The sequence below is a fragment of the Alosa sapidissima genome, chromosome 2 (genome assembly GCF_018492685.1).
Source record: "Alosa sapidissima isolate fAloSap1 chromosome 2, fAloSap1.pri, whole genome shotgun sequence".
Classification (NCBI taxonomy): Eukaryota; Metazoa; Chordata; class Actinopteri; order Clupeiformes; family Clupeidae; genus Alosa; species Alosa sapidissima.
Window position 1 is genome coordinate 9416611 of NC_055958.1, and position 21221 is coordinate 9437831.

The following is a 21221-nucleotide window of genomic DNA, read 5'->3' on the forward strand; positions in this document are numbered from 1 at the left end:
GCCTTATAAACAAAAAGGAGGCAGTGCATTTCCCTCCTATCATAGAAGGAAGACCATCCTACATTTTGGTATAGTTTACAGACATGAGTTCTAAAACCATCCCCACTTATAAAACATAGTGAACTGTGGTAAACTGCATCAAGTGATTTCAGTGTGGAAGGGGCTGCATGTATATACACAATGTCACCATAGTCTAGGACTGACAGTATAGTTGCTTGAACAATAGTCATTCTGTTCTCTAAATAGAAGCAAGATTTAATCCTGTAAAGTGCACCTAATTTAATGTTTACCTTTTTTGTGAGCTAAGGAAAAAAACTTTTTTTTGATTGTCAAAACCACACCAGAGATGTTTGGCTTTAAATATAGGCTAATAATCAGGCTGCAATGATCTCGCAAATAATTCCTGAATAGCCTAAAGTGTGTCGTCTCCACAGCAAGAACGTGTCCTAATAATTTCTATCTTAGCGACTAGTGAAATGATTTCACTAGCTATAATTTATTAATTTTGCAAAACTGTACAACACAATTAAAGTTTCTTTCATCTTATCCATGTTTTTTTGAACGTGTAAATTGCATAGAATATGTAGGCCTATATCAATCGTAGGCCTAGCCTACACACTTGATCGCTATCACCAGAGCCCGTTTACAGATTAGACATTCTCTGGCTATAACATAGCTGAAACCACGCTACGGTTCTTACAGTAACTGACTCACGTTCACATTGATCTCTATAACTGTTAATTTTTAGTAGCCTATATTCCAACCAATCCATAACCCTTTTTTGCTATTTGACTCATCATTTCACATACACAAATATAAATAATGTCAGACAGCGAATTAGTAATTATTTAAAAATATAACAAATTTTAAAAATCTATCTCCTGCCAGCAGGGGGTGCTGCAGCACCCTCAGCACCCCCCTTCCCGCGCCCTTGGTCCCATTCAGGGAACAAATGATAGGTATCAAGGTCACACTTTCTCGATCTAGTAAAGATCATACATTTGCAGTAGTTTTTGCTTCACTCAGAACCAGTTTAAGATCTTTCAAGGATTTCTGCACACAATCAAGTGCACATTGAATATATGACACTGCTGCTCTACAGATGGTGCATAGGCATAAAGGATTGTCATCTACATAGAAATGCACTTTACAATTTTCTACTGAAGCACGGGTGTCATTGATATACAATGTAAACAACAGTGGCCCCAAAATTGAGCCCCGTGGAACACCATTATTTAGTCTCAATGGCTCTGAGGTTGATCCTGACACATCTACCCACTGTGTTCTATTACAGAGATAGTCTTGAAACCATATGAGTAGGCTTGTTGGAGCCATAATGTGTTATGATTTATGGTACAATATGAAATATTAAATTAGTTGTATATTTATGATTGCATGAAAATCCTGAAAAGTTACGATTTGTTTATGTTTCTCCGATCTGAGCAGTATGGAAATGCTTGAGGTCACACCCACTTGAAGCAGGTGACTGCAGCACCTGGCCTTCATTAAGCAAGTGGTTTGTGTGCATTCAGAGAGTACGCAGGTATACAGCCATATGGTTTTTGACCGCGGCTTGCACTTACGTTGGAAAGAATTTGGACGTTCGGAATAACAAACTATTTGGAATACAGCAAACTAGGATTAACAACCCCCCTTCCCACATCTCCATACTGCACGGTAGGAACAATCATCTTGGAACTATCTTCATCATAGACTAAAATAAAATACCAACAAGTATAAACTCACCTCAGCTGTTTTGATTAAGAAAAAGATGCGAGAGCGCATCAATCCAAGGCTGGACTTGAGAGCGTACTTTACAAGGCTTTATGGGTTGTTCATTCAAGCCTCGTTGAGTTCCTGTTGATATCTGGTGTACAATGGGAAGTAATCTAAAGGAATCTATTTGCAGTCTTGTAAATATTGACCCTGCAAGATTCCTAGTCGTTGCAAAATCGTACTATGTGACAATAAAATCTGTTATTTGTCTTTAGATTTGAGAAAGTGTGAGACTGTAGTCTTTCAAAAATAGTTTCCAAATCTTTTTAAAGTCTTCTGATGTATGGGTAGCATCAGTGGTGCACCTAGTTTGTATGATGCCCTGAACTTGGGTTTGGGTTTATTTGGTACTCCAATCGCCCCAATCCTCAACACCATTAACCAAAAAGACTAAATTAATTTTGGTGCGCAGATTTTTTTTTTTCACAATCCAGAAAACCTTCTACAATCCCCCGTTCCAGTAGGGAGATGTGGTCCAGAGGTGAATCCCCTGGCCGCTCCTCCTCCTTTCCCTTCTCATCTTCTGTGTGTAAGACCTACTCAGCAGCAAGTACAGATGCCTGCAAAGTAGCCTATATAGGGTGCCCACTCCCCACACGGTGACATATGATTGACTTCATGTGCAATAAGCGATAGAAAACTGAAACATTCCGAGCGCTTGTGCCGACATCAGCTGCTCTTTACTTTTTAAACTATTTTTAACTATTGCTTTTAACTAATGCTTTTATTTACTGTTATTCTATTATACTGTTATTCTGTTTTTGTTTATGTAAAGCACAATGAATATGTATGAAATGCGCTATATAAATAAGCTTGCTTTGCCTTGCCTTTTCTACCCTAGTCTCCTGCAAATGACCACTTGGGAACTGACTTGTTCACACCTGAGGAGAAGAACAATATCTCCCCAACCCAGGTGGACTCCTCGATTCCAGCCAACCTTTTTGAAACCACCGATGCTACCAGTCCTTTCGGTAAGAGAGGAAAAAAATAGGTGCATATTGTGTGTATTATATCTGCCTGTTAAAGGTTGTACAGTATCAGCGATTTCAGTCCCAAAAAAGGCCCAAACATAAATGATCACATTCATCTAATCTTTCCTAACGATCCGCTAGCTGTCTGCCCCATAAGCAGGCCGTCAAAAAAATGGCAGTGTCTCTGTAGGCAGCCTAGGCTCCGAGATCTGTACACAAAAACAATTGCTACCAACAAGGGTTGGCAACCCCACTCAAAGGCAAAATAAAGTGTTTCAACCAATAACCGACGAGATGCGTGTTTAGGAGAGGTTAAATTGCACGGGAGGGAGGCGGAGGGAGTAGCGAGCTAGCTCTCTGTTTTGTTTGAACATCAACAGAAGTGACATATCACCGCTATCGCTGATACAACCTTTAACATCCATTTAACTGACTATCAACATCACAACATTAACCCTCTATACCCCAATAGAACTCTACAAGAATGTTCCAGATTCCTGGGAATTCCTAGAGAAAAGGGCAATTTGAGAAACATTTCTAATCACCAAGAATAACTAAAAAGCTAATGAAGTGTCAATTGTAATTTTTTTTCAGTTTAAAGATTGGAAATGGCTCTTTCAAATTATATACGATCCATTAAGAATTATATATTCATGGTTTCTATAGACGGCCATAGGCCTAGTCACTCACAGTCTCAAAACTGTCAAAACTAACAAAAAGTTATAAATATGCAGGCCCGGTGTCATGAGGGGGCGTGAGGGGGCGTCACCCCCTTAAAAAACAATCACGCCCCCTTAGTTATTTTATGCACAAAATAATAATTAATCTTATTTCAAAACATTAAAGAAGCTCTATGCAGGTCTGGTTATTCCTTCGCTGTTTCTGGGTTTTTGCCAGATTTGGGCTCGCATTTTTCACGACACAGCTCCCCCTGCAGCTTTGGTAGCAAGTGACTGCTACGCTAAACCCCCACTACCTAGCAAGCAAGCCATCAAGAAACCAAGCTAAACACATACAGGGCTGACAATAAAACGGTCGAGCAAACACATTGTTCAAGAGACTATCAAACCACATTACAAAGGGTAGGCTACTTACAATTTCAACAGCAACAAAGCCAAGTCGGCATCCGTTTTGCAGTCTTCTTAGAAACTACAATCTGACTACATTTTCAAGGCGCCATTGGATACTTCCACTGAGTCACATTTCCTCGGACCGGGAACAGAAAGTTGCATATTCGTTTTTTCTGCGGAGAATCGATAGGGGGAGACGAAGCACCCACCAAATGACCCAGAAAGTGTTGTAGAACCATCAGAACGACTCTCAACCTGCATAATTAAGGTCATTTTTGCTAAAAATGTTGCATAGTGCTTCTTTAATGGCCCTACTCAATTTAACACAAATTCTTAGATCTAACATGACCATTGTCCATTTGATTTGAGGTGCAGGGGAGCTAGAAGTTCCAAAATGTGTGGATTCCAGTTAACGTTCGCAGTTACTGTTATAGCAGAGCCCATTATTCTCTGGTCATAGCGAGGTAGCACGAGGTAGCACCAGTTTTAAAAAGAATATTCGAAAATGGATTACAAAGGGGATCTGAAAAGGATCTACATCATGTTTTCACATGCAAAATGCAACATAAGGTTAGCTGTCTAATATTGTTCACGTTAATGACATTGGAAAAATAGATAGATAGATAGATACTTTATTGATCCTCAAGGGGAAATTCAAGGGTCTCAGTAGCATACAGACATAACACACAACATGCACTTACAACAGAAATGGTAAACATTAGTATAAGTATAAACATATAACTTAACTCCACTGTACAATAAAGACAGTAGAAGATAAGATAAGAAGCTAACAAAACTAAATACTAAATACACTATAGTTAAATTAAGAAAGTCCAATGTGCTTGAGGGTGATCAAGCATAAGACGCTTGTACTGACAGGGCCAGGACTGGTGAGGTGCTAAAGGGAGTGAGTGTCATGGTGAAGGTGCAAACAGTAGTCCAGCCATAGTCTTTAGTTGTGTGTGCCTGGCAAGGTGCTCAAGAGAGTGGGTGTCATGGTGAAGGTGCAAAAAAGTAGTCCAACATTAGTCCAGCAGTGCAACAGTAAGGTCTAGAGACCAGCATAAATAATATATACAAATAGGACAGTAAAGTGTAATGTAGACAAGGTCAAATAAAAAACTATTTCAGTGCAAGAACAGGTTGAGGTAACAGTGTAGCAGTAAAACAGTAGTGAAAACATTAGGCTGTGTACAATAGTAGTACAATAGTAAAACAGTAGTAAAACAGTAGTAAGCAGTAGTGGGCAGTCAGTACTCAAAAAAACATGGACATGGAGAGGGTGGAGAGGCAGACAGACTAAGCAGAGAAGTCTATCTCTCCTCTTCCCTTTAGTGAGGCATTGAACAAATGACTTCCTCAGCCTTTCAGTTGTGCATGGCAGTGAGCGAAGTCTCCAGCTGATCAAGCTCTTTTGGTTTTTGATAGTGCTGTAGAGCGGATGACATTCATTGTCCAAGATGTACAGGCTCCTGTACTCCTCCTCTTGCTCGTCCCTGATACACCCCACAATTGCAGTATCATCAGAAAACTTCTGCATGTGGCATGACTCTGTGTTGTAGCGGAAGTCAGATGTGTAGAGGGTGAACAGGACTGGAGAGAGCACAGTTCCCTGTGGCGCTCCGGTGCTGCTGATCACAGTGTCAGAGAGGCAGTTCTTCAGTCTGACGAATTGAGGTCGCTCGATCAGGTAATCTGTAATCCAGGTTACCAGGTGAGCGTCCACACCCATCTGCAAGAGCTTGTCTCCCAGTCTGAGGGGTTGGATGGTGTTAAAAGCACTTGAGAAATCAAAGAACATGATTCTCACAGCACTTTTCCCCTTGTCTAGGTGAGAATGTGTCCTGTGTAGAAGATAAGTGATGGCATCGTCCACGCCCACTTTCTCCTGGTATGCAAACTGTAAAGGGTCTAGTGCATGGCGTACCTGGGGTCTGAGCATACCTAAGACCAGCCGCTCCATTGTTTTCATCACATGTGATGTTAGAGCGACAGGCCTGAAGTCATTAAGCTCGCTGGGGTGTGGTTTCTTGGGAACGGGGGTGAGACATGATGTCTTCCACAGTGTTGGAACTTGTCCGAGACGTAGACTCCAGTTGAAGATGTGCTTCAGTGGCTCCCCCAGTTCAGCAGGACAGGCCTTGAGCAGCCTTGAACACAGTCTGTCAGGCCCGGCTGCCTTACGAGGATGGAGTTTCCTTAAGAGATAACTTACTTGGTCCGCTGAAATTATGGGGGGGATGAGGGGAGTGGAGGATGAGGAGGAGGAGGGGTGCTCCTGTGAGGGTTGTCGTGTGGCTAGAGACTGATGGCCATTGGCTGGAGCCATTGTTGTCGCACTGCTCGTGGTCACCATGTGCTTCTACCTGCACTAGGCTAGTCTACTCAAAGTTTTTTCTAACAGAATTTGAATGTTCAAAGTTTCACGTAACCTACTTGAAACATCCAAAGACATCTCTGCTTACGACTCACATCACTATTCCAGCTGACATTTCAGATGCACCTATCTGCGCTCAGACTGTGCTGCGGGTCTGTAAATATGGTTCACATGGGTCTGTATTAGAAGCTGGAAAACGATTTACTATATGAGTACTGATTTCATTGAAATAGACAGGCATATCTTGCACTTATTTCATTTTTAGCTAGGCTACTGTTGGCCCTTACAGCTCAAGAATTATGAGGATATGAACTAACGTTAGGGGAGAAGCAAAGCGCATGAAACTCGTGACATGGACTGTAAAACCTGACATGGATTTACGTTTTTTTTTACATGCACATCATTTTACATACCATCTTAGAAAGCAGAACAAATTCAGAATATCCAAAGAACTGCAGAAAACATTCTACTCAGCAACAATAGAGTCTGTTATTTCTGGAAATATCACAACCTCAGGATAAGAAGGCCTTGCAGGTGTGCGGAGAAAATCACCAACACTGCACTTCCTGGACTTCACCCCTACACTAGGCGCTGCCTGTCAAGGGCAAAAAGGATTTTAAAGGACTGTCATCACCCTGGCCATAACATTTTTCAATGGTTGCCCTCTGGAAAGCAGCTTCGATCTCAAAAGGCCAGAACAGAAAGACTAAGAAGTTGTTTTTTGCCCCAAGCCATACAGACAATGAATGCATAATTCCCCCCTCTAAATAAACTTTTTACATTTTATTTTATTTAATCCCCACCCCCCTTCTGTTTTCTATCTTCTTACTTTTCTATTATTATTAAACTTTGCACAGCTGGGAGTTGCAGTCGCAATCCCCATTTCACTGCTTTTTGTTCCACAAATTATGCATGTGACAAATAAATTCTTGAATCTTGAATCATGGTATATAATTTATCTGAACTTGATTAATTGATGATGATGAGTGCAACAGGTTCAATTGATGAACCTGTTGCACTCATTCACTAACCTTCAACCTATCCTCCTAGGCTAACATTGTGAGCCTCAGACTAACGTTACCTCAGTGAAGGTAGCAAATTAGCAGGCTATTTTTTTTGTAATCACAAATGGGATGAGACATTAGCCTACTTGTATTAAATATATTTTCCTGACATTCATTAGCAGAAGACATAATGGTCCCGCTTTGGCTATTAATCAACATAAAAACATAAGAACAGATAGTTTGCATTTGCAATAACTATCTGTAAGTGGGATATCGACTGTTAGCTTTAATGCCAGAAAGGAGTAATGTTAACGTTATGTTTTAGGATATATCTGCAAATAAACCTGTCATGGGTTTATCATAAACTTTATGGCTAATTAGGCTATGACCCATCACTGAATTATGTCTATATTTTGCTGGTGCTACAGTAGCTAAACTCAAACTGATTTTCACAGTGACAGCCATACGAAAATGCCAGAGAGAGGCAGATAAGTTAGTCATGGAAAATGGGAGGATGCTGACGTTAAATATATTACACTTTAATATTTTTATTTTGTCATTTTCTTACATCAATATGATCCGTCACTGACATCAAAACATGGTGGATGCACATCAATACTCTCATCTAATGAGAACAGACGCGGACGCTTGTTAGAAGCCATAACTCCAGAGGCCGGTCAGTCAACAGCGTGTATAGGCTAAACTCAAAAATACTGGAGATTGTCAATAGCGACCTAGCCATTTTCATGTGTCAAAATAAAAGTCTAGTGTTCATGTATCCACTAACACTGTATTATTTCATGTATGAAGGTTATACTGTAGCAGATGTCTGTTTAAGAATTACGGCCAGCCGCTGCCATTGCAGGAGAATATAGAATGGCCGTTGATGGCCGCTATGGGGTATAGAGGGTTAAAGACCCACTGCGGCCATTGTTATAACCCCTATAAGCTAATTTGAGTTCCTCAACACATTCAAAAATTGTTTTCACGAAACACAACCTTGCGTGGCCTTATAACAGCTAGTATGTATCTCTGCAGCTTCTTCCTCATTATTGAAGCCTCACCCCCATCTCTACCTCCAAAGATTTTAGAGCCCGCCTCCCCGTTTTCTGTAGCTATCGTAGACGTTCCAATTACCAACCATTTAGTTCGAAAATTCTAAAACAACAATGTTTTTTAATACTTCAAAATAACATAAATTAACCATGCATTTTTCAGTAGATTTGAACAAAATCTAGTTTGGTTCTTACCGGGGCTTTTACTGCCTGAAATATCCGATTTTGTTTACCATGCTCGAAGTTTAGTGCTGGGCTGGTGGGTTCCTATTCCCAACCTTTCTCACGGCACATCAACAGTTAGCCCGAGAATTCTCGTCGCAAATCAAAATTCCAATGGAGCTCCAAGCAGATTTGTACACGCAGCCTTACCACACTTCTTACAGCTCTTCGAGTCATGGTAAAATGTAATTTTTGGTATATAGCTAATTTAGATACACTTATGGTGTGAGTGCTTGCGTTTTTTCAGGAATTCGCCGCCTTGGTTTGTATAGAAATGAATATTAAAGTGACACGTAAGAGGTTGGAAATATGGGACGGTTGGTAATAGCTGACGTTAAAATATACTAGTTGTAAACTTCAAAATGCAATGGCTCGTTGGCTAATTCAATCATACACTTTGAAACAAACAAATTGATTTTTTTTTCACGGTGGGTCTTTAAACTCTATATCAACATCCATTAATCTTTCTATCAACATCTCTTTCTAGCGTAATAATCAAGGAACACCATATTTTCCGTTGGTCTTATTACACTTTCTAATTTGAGAGGAGGCAAGTTTTAAATAGGAAAATTACCTGAAATCTTCTTTTCACTTTTAAACGTGATGCTAGCAGATGAGATCCGATTCAATGATCTATGCTAGGCTGGAGCTAAAAGTGGTATTGCCAGATTCAGAGAACGGCTGGATGAACTAGAGAAAGGTAAAAATCAATTGTTTAACTCAAGGGGAGGTGGAAAATGACTAATTCCCCAAATGGTGGAATATCCCTTTAAGTGAGTGTTGTACTTTGAGAGCAAAGATTAACCGGAGTCAAATTTCTTGTTTGTTTACGCAAACCTGGCCAATAAAGCTGATTCCGATTCTGATTCCCAATTACCCTAGCAGTTAACCTAGCAACCACCACCATAATGTCAACCTAGCAACTACCATAGCACCCAACATGATTACCCTAGCAAACAGCACACCAACTGCTTCATTTAGCATAGCAACCATAAAGTAAGGTAATATATCTACCCTAGCAACAACTTAACAACCATCTCAATTAGCTTAGCACCAATTTAGCTCTACCATAATGTCAACCTAGCAACCGCTATTGCAACCAGCATAGTAACTTCTTTATTTAGTATAGCAACGACCATGTCTTCTTTAGCAACAACCTAGCACCCATCTTAATTACCCTAGTAACAACCAAGCACCCATCCATATCTACTCTAGCAACAACCTAACAAGCATCTCAATTACCCTAGCAACATAGCCTGGCTAACGTCAGACCTCATCTCATTGAGATGGGGTTTGGGAACTACACATTCATTTTCTCGTATTTGAGATGTGGTTTACGAATGCCCAGAGCCCTTTGTTGGGCCCTACGAATGTCTATCTGCGCTGTACGTAGCTCATAACCGCTTCGGTGTGTCGTCATCGTCTTGCTGTCCCCCCTCCGTCCTGTGATTGGTTCCTTCCTTGAGGTGAAAATGGAATCCAGGAATCCAGGCTGGCTAGCAGTGCGAATAAAATCGCGTGCAAGTGTAACAGAGGTCGTAATTCGTCCGCCGCTCACGGCCCTCGAACCCGCCACCTCGACACTCACCGGCATGGGAGTCGAACGCTCTAACCACTGAGCTAAAAGCCCAGGCTTCCAACTCAGCGGTTAGAAGCGTTCTTAAGGCTAGGGGTGTGAGGATTTACACGTGCAACTAGCATGCTAGCTCAGTTCGCCTCCGTTACACAAGGCAGCATGGGAAAACCCAGGCTACTAGCAACACACAACCATAATGTCAACCTACCAATCACCATAGCAACCATCAAGATTACCCTAGCAATCAGCTTAGCAACCACTGTATTTAGCATAGCAACCACCATATTTACCCTAGGAACACCCTAGCAACCATGTCAAAATAAAAATATGAAAGTGTAATATATTTAACGTTAGCATCCTTAGCGGCCTCTCTCTGGCAACTTTGTATGGCTGTCACTGTGAAAGTCAGTTTGAGTTTAGCTAGCACCAGCAAAATAAAGACAATTCAGTGATGGGTCATAGCCTAATTAACCATAAAGTTTATGATAAGCCCATGCCAGGTTTATTTGCAGATATATCTCCTTTCTGGCATGTTAAGTAAAGCTAACATTATCGATATCCCGCTTACAGATAGTTATTGCAAACTTCTACTTATGTATCTGTTCAATGAGTTTTTATGTTGACTAATAACCAAAGCGGGAATTACCTTTTCTGCTTATGGATGTCAGGAAAATGTACTTAATACAAGTAGGCTAATGTCTTGTCATCTCATTTGTGATTACAAAAATAACCTGCCAATTTGCTACCTTCACTGAGGTAACGTTAGTCTGAGACTCGCAGTGCAACGAGTGCAACATTTTTATTATCATCAATTGATCAAGTTCAGATAAATTGTATAACATGATGTGCATGTAAAAAAAACGAAATTCATGTCAGGTTTAACAGTCCCTGTTCTTGGTGGCATGCAAAAAAACCGAAATCCATGTCAGGTTTAACAGTCCCTGTTCTTGGTGGCATGCTTAGTTAAATGAGTCACGGTTTCATGCGCTATGCTTCTCCCCTAACGTTAGTTATATCTTCATTATTCTGAGCTGTAAGGGCCAACAGTAGCCTAGCTAAAACCCAAATAAGTGCAAGATATGCCTGTCTGTTTCAATGAAATCAGTACTCATAGTATCTCGTTTTCCAGCTTCTAATACAGACCCATGTGAAACATATCTATAACTTTTTGTTAGTGAAAGACTTTGAGACTGTAAGTGACTACTGTAGGCCTATGGCCGTCTATGGAAAACATGAATATGTAATTCTTAACCCTTTAGGCGCCAGAGTTTTTTTTCGAAACGTTCGATTTTGACATCTTAATTTCAAAAGGCTATATCTAAGTGATAAGAGATAGAGACTTAATGTAAATTAGAGAAATATTAAGGATGACCCAAAGTTTATGTAGGGATTATATTTTCCCATCTAATTTGCATATTATGACGTCATATGGTGGCGGCCATCTTGGATTATAGAATTTTCATGAAAAGTCACATGTTTGAATGATAAAATGCAGCACTTTTCCCCCCAAAATGTCCCTCACCTTCTGTATGCTATATTGCACAATACTGAATGCCCAGATAAATAGTAAGTAGTAAACAAACTGTGTAAATCATTACTAATAAATGGCAGAAACAAACCAAATGCATGTAGCGGTAGGCTGGCCTTTTGCTGTAGAGATTTTCCATTTACTATACAGTAGGCACTCTGATTCCATGTATGGGGCACATATTATTCATATGACACACAAACACAAGTAGACAAGACCTGTTTAGTTCAAAAGCTTTTCTTCTTGTTGTTTTTGTTGATGTTTTTTTTGGTTGTTTTTTTTTAACTGACAGACACACACATCACAAGGACATGAACACACAAAAAAGAACACATATTGCACACTACTAAATGGTCAGGGAAATAGATAGTAAATCAACAGTGTAAATCATTAATAAATGTCTGACAAAAAAAAAGAATTTATGTAGCAGGCCTTTTGCTGTAGAGATAATGACTCCCTATCCACACAGGGCCGGCATTCCCATCATCTTGCGATAGACTATGCATGGTATAATGGCTCCCCTGCCCCGTGGCACACTGCCTCTGCTCCTGCTGCGAGCAGCACGGCCAGATCTGCCTCGCGCGCGAGCCGAGTGGAGAGAATTTGCACAGCTCGGACTAGGCCTACTGTCTCATTGCGACTCCCCACCCTGCCTCTACGTTGCCTCTAACTGTCCTATGAACACTTCGACCTCGTCTAACATACCCAGTGGCGTTAGACAAAGGCTCCACCACGTTACTGTCGCCATGATTGTGGAGAGGCACACAGTCAGAAGACAAAGCAGCTAGCGCTACATGGACATTACCTCCAGCCTCGTTCGCCACACCACTAACACGGCCTGCTAACTTCCTGATGAACACTCCGACCCCGTGAAACATTGTTCCCACCTCTGACATTGGGCAAAGGACCATCTACATTGGGCAAAGGATTCAACGTTTGTGCTTGGTGTAGGGCTAAACTCTCACTTTGTCCAGCTGCACCATTGCAAGGACACATCTGAAGCCTGGTCACTAAACGAATCACCATCATTTTCTGAAGGCAGATATTCCCATTCAGAATCAGGGTCCACGAATAGAAGACCCAACACTTCATTTCGGGTAAACTTTTTTGATGCCATTAGACGATAATCTAATGCAAATACTCGCTGACATTGACAATATCGCTCTGATAAAATGGCTCACATGTATATTAGCTCCGCTATTGCTCACACTGATTCAATGCGCTCTATTTCGAAGATTTTGTTTAGAAGCATGACGATTTTCTGAATCGGGGGATGACGTATGACATGTCTGCCATCTAGTGAAGTGGAGGTCGAACGAAATATGACACCCTATTTGACAAAATCGGCTGTTTTACTCAGTGCCGCATCTTGTCTAGTAAACTCGACCGTGGCGCCTAGAGGGTTAATGGATCATACAGTTGGTCCCATTTTCAAGTGGCCACTTCATTTGCGCTTTCCGTGAAATGTATTACAACTTATCGCCAAAGGTGGCAGCTTAAGTCCGCTGTAGAATTGCCGGTAAACAGGGTAGCGGACTGCATTCAAAGGCATTGCAAGCGGCAGTGTGATTGATACTGTAAGCTACAGAATGATACTAAAGATCACCTTGTTGAAGTTATACAGTTGACTAGGCTAAATCAGAGCCTACTTTTTTATCAAGCTGGGGCCAGAGATGATGGCCTTTGGCAAACAAGTTAGACCTACTCAAAATGAGTAAAACCAAATTTGGCGAAATCTCACACTTTTTTCTCTTTCCACTTTGCACAGTCATTTTATTAATTCCAATTGGAGGAAAGAAAGACACATACAGTTTTCTTGTTTAATTAATCGGAGTGTCTACCCCTGGTACGAATAGCCTGGGCTATTCACACCCTGTGACATAACAACAAAAACACGTTGCTCGCTTGCACAAAAAACATAGCATCTTCGCTTCAAAAGACGTGCTACGCCGCTAGCCAGTGGCAGTTCTAGGATTTTTCTGAGACAGGGGCCATAAAGGGGCCACATCATACACTGAGGGGCCAAGAACCGGTCAACATCCATACACAGAAAATCCCTTGTTAAGTAAGGCAGAGGCACGTAGTCTACGTGATATGTAGGACTATACGCAGTATACCCAAGTCCCTCCACTCAACGGCCATATTGCAACGCTTTTTGGGCACTCATCGGGCATCCTATTCGGCAGAAATGTGCATGCGCAAGGCTTCACGACACCAATCTTGCTCCAGCGGCGAGTTCACAAAACATGATTGGCATGATGTCTTCACGTGTGGTCAGCGTGATGGTCTCCACCCAAACCAACATGGAGCCAGGCTACTCTCTGACAACATAGCGTCCACACTGAGACATTGACATTCTGTAGAAAATATTACAGATTCACGCCCCCCAGGTATTGATTCGAATGGCATTATACATGTGGATGAGTCTGAGAATGTTTTCTGCAGGGTAACATACAATACTACTACCATAGATCAAGCTGTGTCATGCAATAGCATGTACGGTGTTCATTTTAGGACATCCTCAGACTCAGGTGTCAGACTCAGAAAAACATCGGTCATCTTCAGACAAAACTGCATCAGCGTCAGAAAAACTTCTGTCATCTTCAGACAAAACTGCCTCAGCGTCAGAAAAACCAGACTCAGGTGTCAGACTCAGAAAAACATCTGTCATTTTCAGACAAAACTCCCTCAGCTTCAGAAAAACTTCTGTCATCTTCAGACAAAACTGCCTCAGCGTAAGAAAAACCTCTGTCATCCTCAGATAAAACTGCTTCAAACCAAACTGCCTCAGAAAAAGTGGAGTCAGGTCTCAGAAAAAACGCTGTCAGAAAAAGTGGAGTCAGGTCTCAGAAAAAACGCTGTCAGAAAAAGAGGAGTCAGGTCTCAGAAAAAACGCTGTCAGAAAAAGTGGAGTCGGGTCTCAGAAAATCAGGTCTCAGAAAAAACGCTGTCAGAAAAAACAGAGTCAGACGAAAAAGTCTCAAATGAAAAGTTATTGTGGGGACAGAAGAAGACGACGGATACAGAACGGTGAGTTTAATATTATGCTTAATACGTTATTCTGTCACTGGCAGGGTAGGAATTTCACGGCGGCCACGACGGCCGTGAAGCCCCTTTGAAAATCATAGGTTTACAGGCCACGGTGGCCTTGGTGCCCCCTTCTTTCAATATTCTGCTTTGTGTCCTACTAATAGCGATTTTTATTTAGCCTGCGGCCTGTCAAAATAATCTTAGCATTCACAGCGCAAATTAATGTAGTCTTTTACGCAGTGGAGAAAGTGACATCGCAAGAAAGTGCGTCCAAATTCACCCATTCTTCTCAGTTGAACTACTCGCGAAGTAGCCTATTCATCACACAGACATCACAAGTGATGTCACATGAAAGAGCTTTTTCTCAGCTTTTAAACGATGTTAGCCGATAATTGCTGTGTTGAACGGTTCGCGAGAAAAGTAAATAATATAATTCAATTTAATCATACATTCTACTGAAGGTTTTGCGTCCATGATCTCCCTACACATTCATCTCGGTGGAATACTTTACGAACCCTTCTTTTAACACATGACAAACCACATATCAGAATAAACAGCAGACCTTACCGAACATAAAGGTGTAAAGCAGTCCCCTGTACAGTTAGCCGTTCCAGAGTAATCCAGTTTTGAATTTGCAGTAAATTTCGACATGCATTGATGTCTCCAAATTTGGGCTTTACGTTTTACAATGTGTTTAAATTGTTCCACACGATTTCATAACGGGCCAAATACAAAATAAATGTTACAAATATCGCCTAGATATTGGTAAATCAGAGGACAGCTGACTAAGAGTTTATGAAAGTAGCCTGATCACAAAATGCTAAGCATGCATCTAGGCTATTTGAGTTTCTTAAAGATGAGCTGTGCTTAAATTTAAATTGTTCAACACATGATTTCATAGCAGGCCAAATATAAAATAAATGTTATATATAGCCTAGATATCTGTTTTTATTAGATGATCAGATGATTTACAGTTATATGTAATATGTCATGTTTCATGTTTTTGTTATGTTTCATACAATGATGCAGGTCTACTGCAGTGAATAGGCTAAATACAACTTTGATCATTTGTATAGCCTACTACTGTATAGTTAACTTTGGCTTTGGTGCCCATGTGGCCTTTGTGCCCCCCACCAAATATGCCCAACTGAAGGCCAAGTGGCCTTGCCCCCAGAATGGTGAAATTCCCAGCCTGGTCACTGGCATGTTATATTTGGTGCTTGGTTAGATGTAGAAATTAGGTAGAAAGTGATCCAATGGTAAAGGTAGAAAGTGATCCAATGGTATACACATTGTAGGAAATCCATGGATGTAACTTAGCTAACCTCACTTCGCTAGTAACATTAGCAGCTGCTGTAAGGCACATTCCGGAGTAAGCTACGTACTACATACAGCAAAATAATTTGTTTTTCGTAGGATTACGGTACATTCAATGAGCTAGGGAAAAGTGGGTTAAACATTTTTCCACCACGAAAGTCCAGAACGACACCTGGACCATTATTTCTTACTTTTGCTAACCGTTTCCCAGTTGTACATTACCTACCAGTAAGAAACCTGCATCATTATCATCACATCATTATTCCCAAACCCCCATAAAGACAAATGTGCTATGTCATGATGTAATACCATATAATACCATTATGATAATACATGAAATAGCAGGTACCAACAACAAGGCACATTTCTCTAAATAAGTTAAGATAACATCTCATATCAAATGAATTCAACAACGCTGCAGTTATTGTCCCCTGGGGATTACATTTCAAGTACCTGTCTATCTTTATGTCTGTCTATTATTGTTGTGCAATGACAATGACAACTGCTAACGTTTTATAATGGTATTATATGGTATTACATCATGGCATAGCACATTTGTCTTTATTTAATACTTAATACTTTTCTGAGACCTGATTTTCTGAGACCTGACTCCACTTTTTCTGACAGCGTTTTTTCTGAGACCTGACTCCACTTTTTCTGACAGCGTTTTTTCTGAGACCTGACTCCTTAGAGATGTTTTTCTGAGGCAGTTTGGTTTGAAGCAGTTTTATCTGAGGATGACAGAGGTTTTTCTTACGCTGAGGCAGTTTTGTCTGAAGATGACAGAAGTTTTTCTGAAGCTGAGGCAGTTTTGTCTGAAAATGACAGATGTTTTTCTGAGTCTGACACCTGAGTCTGGTTTTTCTGACGCTGAGGCAGTTTTGTCTGAAGATGACAGAGGTTTTTCTGACGCTGATGCAGTTTTGTCTGAAGATGACAGAGGTTTTTCTGATGCTGAGGCAGTTTTGTCTGAAGATGACCGATGTTTTTCTGAGTCTGACACCTGAGTCTGAGGATGTCCTAAAATGAACACCGTAAGCATGACTTATGCTTATAGTTCTATTCCAACGTTGATTTCTACCCAACGTATAGTAAAAAGAAAAGACAAATTTAAAACTAGAAACCTAACAAATATTCTTTCCATACCTCAGCATATTCCTCAAAAGCCAGAGGCATTTTCAGCTAACATGGGTTTACTAAATATAGGTGCACTTACTACCAAAACCTTTGCAATCAATGATTTTATTAGTGAAAAAAAATTGGATTTTCTGTTTCTTGTTGAAACCTGGCTGACTTCAGACAGCGAAGCTGTTCTTGTTGAGACTTGTCCCCCAAATTATAATTTCTTCCACTCAATTAGACAAGGCAAACGAGGTGGTGGAATTGCCTCCATTCTCTCAAACAAATATAGTTGCACACGAGTCAACTTTGGCGAATTCGCTTCCTTTGAGTATATTGCCCTCACTCTGAAGGCTGACCCAGCTGTACTTCTATTAACCTTATACCGCCCTCCTAAACTATGGACTGGCTTTCTCGACCAGTTTTCTGAACTTATGTCGCTCATCATCACTAGCTATGATCGGATAATTGTAAATGGCGACTTCAATATTCATGTCAATAAGACAACTGATGCTAAAGCCAGTAAGTTCCTTAATGTGTTGGACAGTTTAGAGCTAAAGCAGCATGTTACAGGACCCACCCACAACCTTGGCAACACCCTCGATCTAGTCATTTCCAGAGGGATAGAAGTCACAGACTTATCAGTAAATGATATAAATATGTCTGATCATCATTGTGTATCTTTTAATATTGTACTACATACTCCAAAAATTAATCCCGAAATTGCAATCAAATCGCGACTCTTGGACATTAGAGCAGAACAGCAGTTCATAGCTCTTATAGACTCCATAAATTTAGATATTTTACATCATCCCATTGATCAAATGGTAGAGGCTCTCAATCGTGAATTAGGCGCTCTGCTTGACAGAGTGGCACCCTTAAAGACTAAAAAAAGGCCCTGTAGCAAACTGACACCTTGGATGAACGAAAATATCCATGATCTAAAAAGATCATGTAGGAAAGCTGAGAGAACATGGAGAAAAACTAAGTTACAGGTTCACCGTGCCATTCTAAAAGAAAAAATTGCAAATTATAATAGAGCTATTCGGAATGAGAGGAGGAACCACTTCTCTAAGGTAATTGCTGAAAACAGTGGAAACTCTAGGGTGTTGTTCTCTACCATTGATAGGCTATTGCATCAAACACCTTTTGATACACTCAGTCAGGCATCCTCTCTAAGATGCGAAGAATTTGCAGACTTCTTCAAAAACAAAGTAATTTCTATAAGGGAGGCTATTGGTAACACAAGTAATATGTTTGATAGTACACCCAAAAACAGCCCCCCAAAATTAAGGTCCTTTAGCACTATTACTCAATCTGAGCTTGGTAAAATTATAACTCAAACCGGCTCCTCAACATGTGTTTTAGATCCAATCCCTACTACATTCCTCAAAAAAGTATATGATGGCTTAGCTCCCTTTTTTCTCAAGGTAATAAATACCTCATTAGAAACAGGTATATTTCCAACTGCTTTTAAAACCGCTGTTGTGAAACCTTTACTTAAAAAGTCAAATCTTGACCATACCAATCTGAGCAACTACAGGCCTATATCAAATCTATCGTTTTTGAGCAAAGTACTTGAAAAAGTTGTTTGTAATCAGTTAAATACCTTCCTCAACGAAAACAGTATCCTTGAAAAATTCCAATCAGGTTTTAGATCAAATCACAGCACAGAAACGGCTCTAGTAAAAATAGTCAATGATCTCAGACTAGCTACCGACTCAAACAAAGTCTCAATCCTTATTCTTCTGGATTTGAGTGCAGCATTTGACACCATTGATCATAGCATCCTAATTCACCGCCTTGCGAAGTGGGTGGGTCTCTCTGATAATGCTCTAAACTGGTTTCAAACCTACATTACTGGCAGAGATTTTTATATCAGTCTAGGAGATCATGTATCTGAAAAACATGACTTGCCTTTTGGTGTGGCCCAGGGGAGCTGCCTTGGTCCCCTGCTATTTTCTCTATATATGCTTCCATTGGGAAACATCATAAGTCAGCATAATGTAAACTTCCACAGCTACGCAGATGATACCCAATTGTATCTTTCTGTGGAGCCAGCTAACCCAGATGGCCTTTGCTCCCTCACTGCATGCCTAACCTCCATTAATCAGTGGATGAGCAAAAACTTTTTGAAACTAAATGATGACAAAACAGAGGTACTTCTGGTTGGACCAAAACTAAAGCGAGATATTATTCTTAGTAATCTGGGGAACTTGGCACACCAGGTCAAACCAAAAGTAACAAGCCTCGGTGTCATCTTAGATGCAGAGTTAAGTTTTAAGCCCCATATCAGTAAAGTTACTCAGACAGCCTATTTCCACTTGAGAAACATTGCCAAAGTGCGGCCCTTTTTAACTCAACAAGATGCAGAAAAACGAATTCACGCCTTTATCACTAGCAGGTTAGACTACTGCAATGCACTTTTCACTGGTCTTCCCAAAAAACATCTAAAGAAATTGGCACTCATACAGAACTCTGCGGCTAGACTTTTAACTAAGACTAAGAAGAGAGAACACATCACCCCTGTGTTGGCTGAACTGCACTGGCTCCCTATTTCCTATAGAATTGATTTTAAGGTTATGTTAATTACTTACAAAGCTCTGAATGGCATAGCACCTTCATATATCTCTGAGCTTTTAATATCTTATCAACCACAAAGGAAACTTAGATCATCCAATTCTAATCTTTTAATCGTACCCAAAGTGCTCCACAAACAAAGTGGAGAAGCTGCGTTTATCCATTATGCCCCCAAACTATGGAACACCCTGCCTCTGTACATCAAGCAGGCGAGTTCAGTAAATATTTTTAAAAAAGATCTGAAAACATACCTGTACAGGAAAGCTTTTAGTTAACTCATCTTATCCTGTAGACTACATTTTCAGATTATTCTACATCTGCTACTATTGGAGGGCGCAGCCAGCCAGAAGCAGATGGGCTCCCCCTATTAAGTCAGGTTCTGCTCAAGGTTTCTTCCTGGAATATGGGAGTTTTTCCTTGCCACAGTTGCCATATGGCGTGCTTGTGGGGGGTAAGAGGGTTAAGGCTGCCAGTCTTATGACGTCATTTTCTATATTTTTGATATGTTGCTGAGTATATCATAAACGTGAAAAGTGATTGATAATGACTGACTGACTATTATTGTGTTACATGCTTCAAATGTAAAGCACTTTGAGCTGCATTCTGTGTATGAAAGGTGCTATACAAATAAAGCTTTATTATTATTTATTATTATTATTACAACACACCATATGATTGGCTCAATGTATTCACATGTTGACGTTTTGCCGAGGAAGGGATGGGATATGTGTAGACAACGGCCATATTGGCGTTACAAACTAGCCCCATGCATTTCTATGGAGGATTTTTTGAGTGCTGTGTCTCCTCATTAGAAAGTCTCTGGTATACCCACTTAAAAAGCATCACCATTTCAGTATACCCACTTAAAACAGACAAGGATAGGTATTAATATTTGGGGTTGATCACAGTATACCCACTACAGCTAACTAGACTACACCACAGCAGTAAGGTGCATACATTTGTGGGCAGCCGTGGCCCACTGGTTAGCACTCTGGACTTGTAACCGGAGGGTTGCCGGTTCGAGCCCAGACCAGTGGGCTGTGGCTGAAGTGCCCTTGAGCAAGGCACCTAACCCCTCACTGCTCCCCGAGCGCCGCCGTTGTAGCAGGCAGCTCACTGCGCCGGGATTAGTGTGTGCTTCACCTCACTGTGTGCTGTTTGTGTTTCACTAATTCACCGATTGGGTTAAATGCAGAGACCAAATTTCCCTCACGGGATCAAAAAAGTATATATACTTATACTTATACATTTCACCAGTCTTAATACTTAAAAAAATTATATATACTTATACTTATACTTATACATTTCACCAGTCTCAATACTTGAATGCTAAATGCTAAAAAACAAAAAAGCCAATACAATTCTTAACAATTTTCCCATTTATTTATAATGTGCATTGAAAACACAATATAAAACAAAAATATAATAGACACTTCAGTGGAAATACATTGATATTTTAAACAGAAATCATACATCATCATACACACATTTTTCATTCAATTAAACAAGTTTTACTTTAACTCTTTCCCCTTTTGTTGATAAGAGAAACTAGCCTGGCGGGCCATCCTATATCATTGAAATGTATAGTCTGGAATC

General features: G+C 40.5%; 1 protein-coding gene across 5 annotated transcripts in view; it reads left to right on the plus strand.

The window, feature by feature from the left end:
- dab2 (DAB adaptor protein 2) overlaps window positions 1-21221 on the plus strand; it is a 235420-nt gene that overhangs the window by 178554 nt on the left and 35645 nt on the right. For all 5 annotated transcript variants that reach the window (XM_042066207.1, XM_042066191.1, XM_042066216.1 and 2 more), the window contains one exon: window positions 2618-2747. In XM_042066207.1, coding sequence (XP_041922141.1) covers window positions 2618-2747 — 130 coding nt within the window. The remainder of the gene's footprint in view (window positions 1-2617; window positions 2748-21221) is intronic.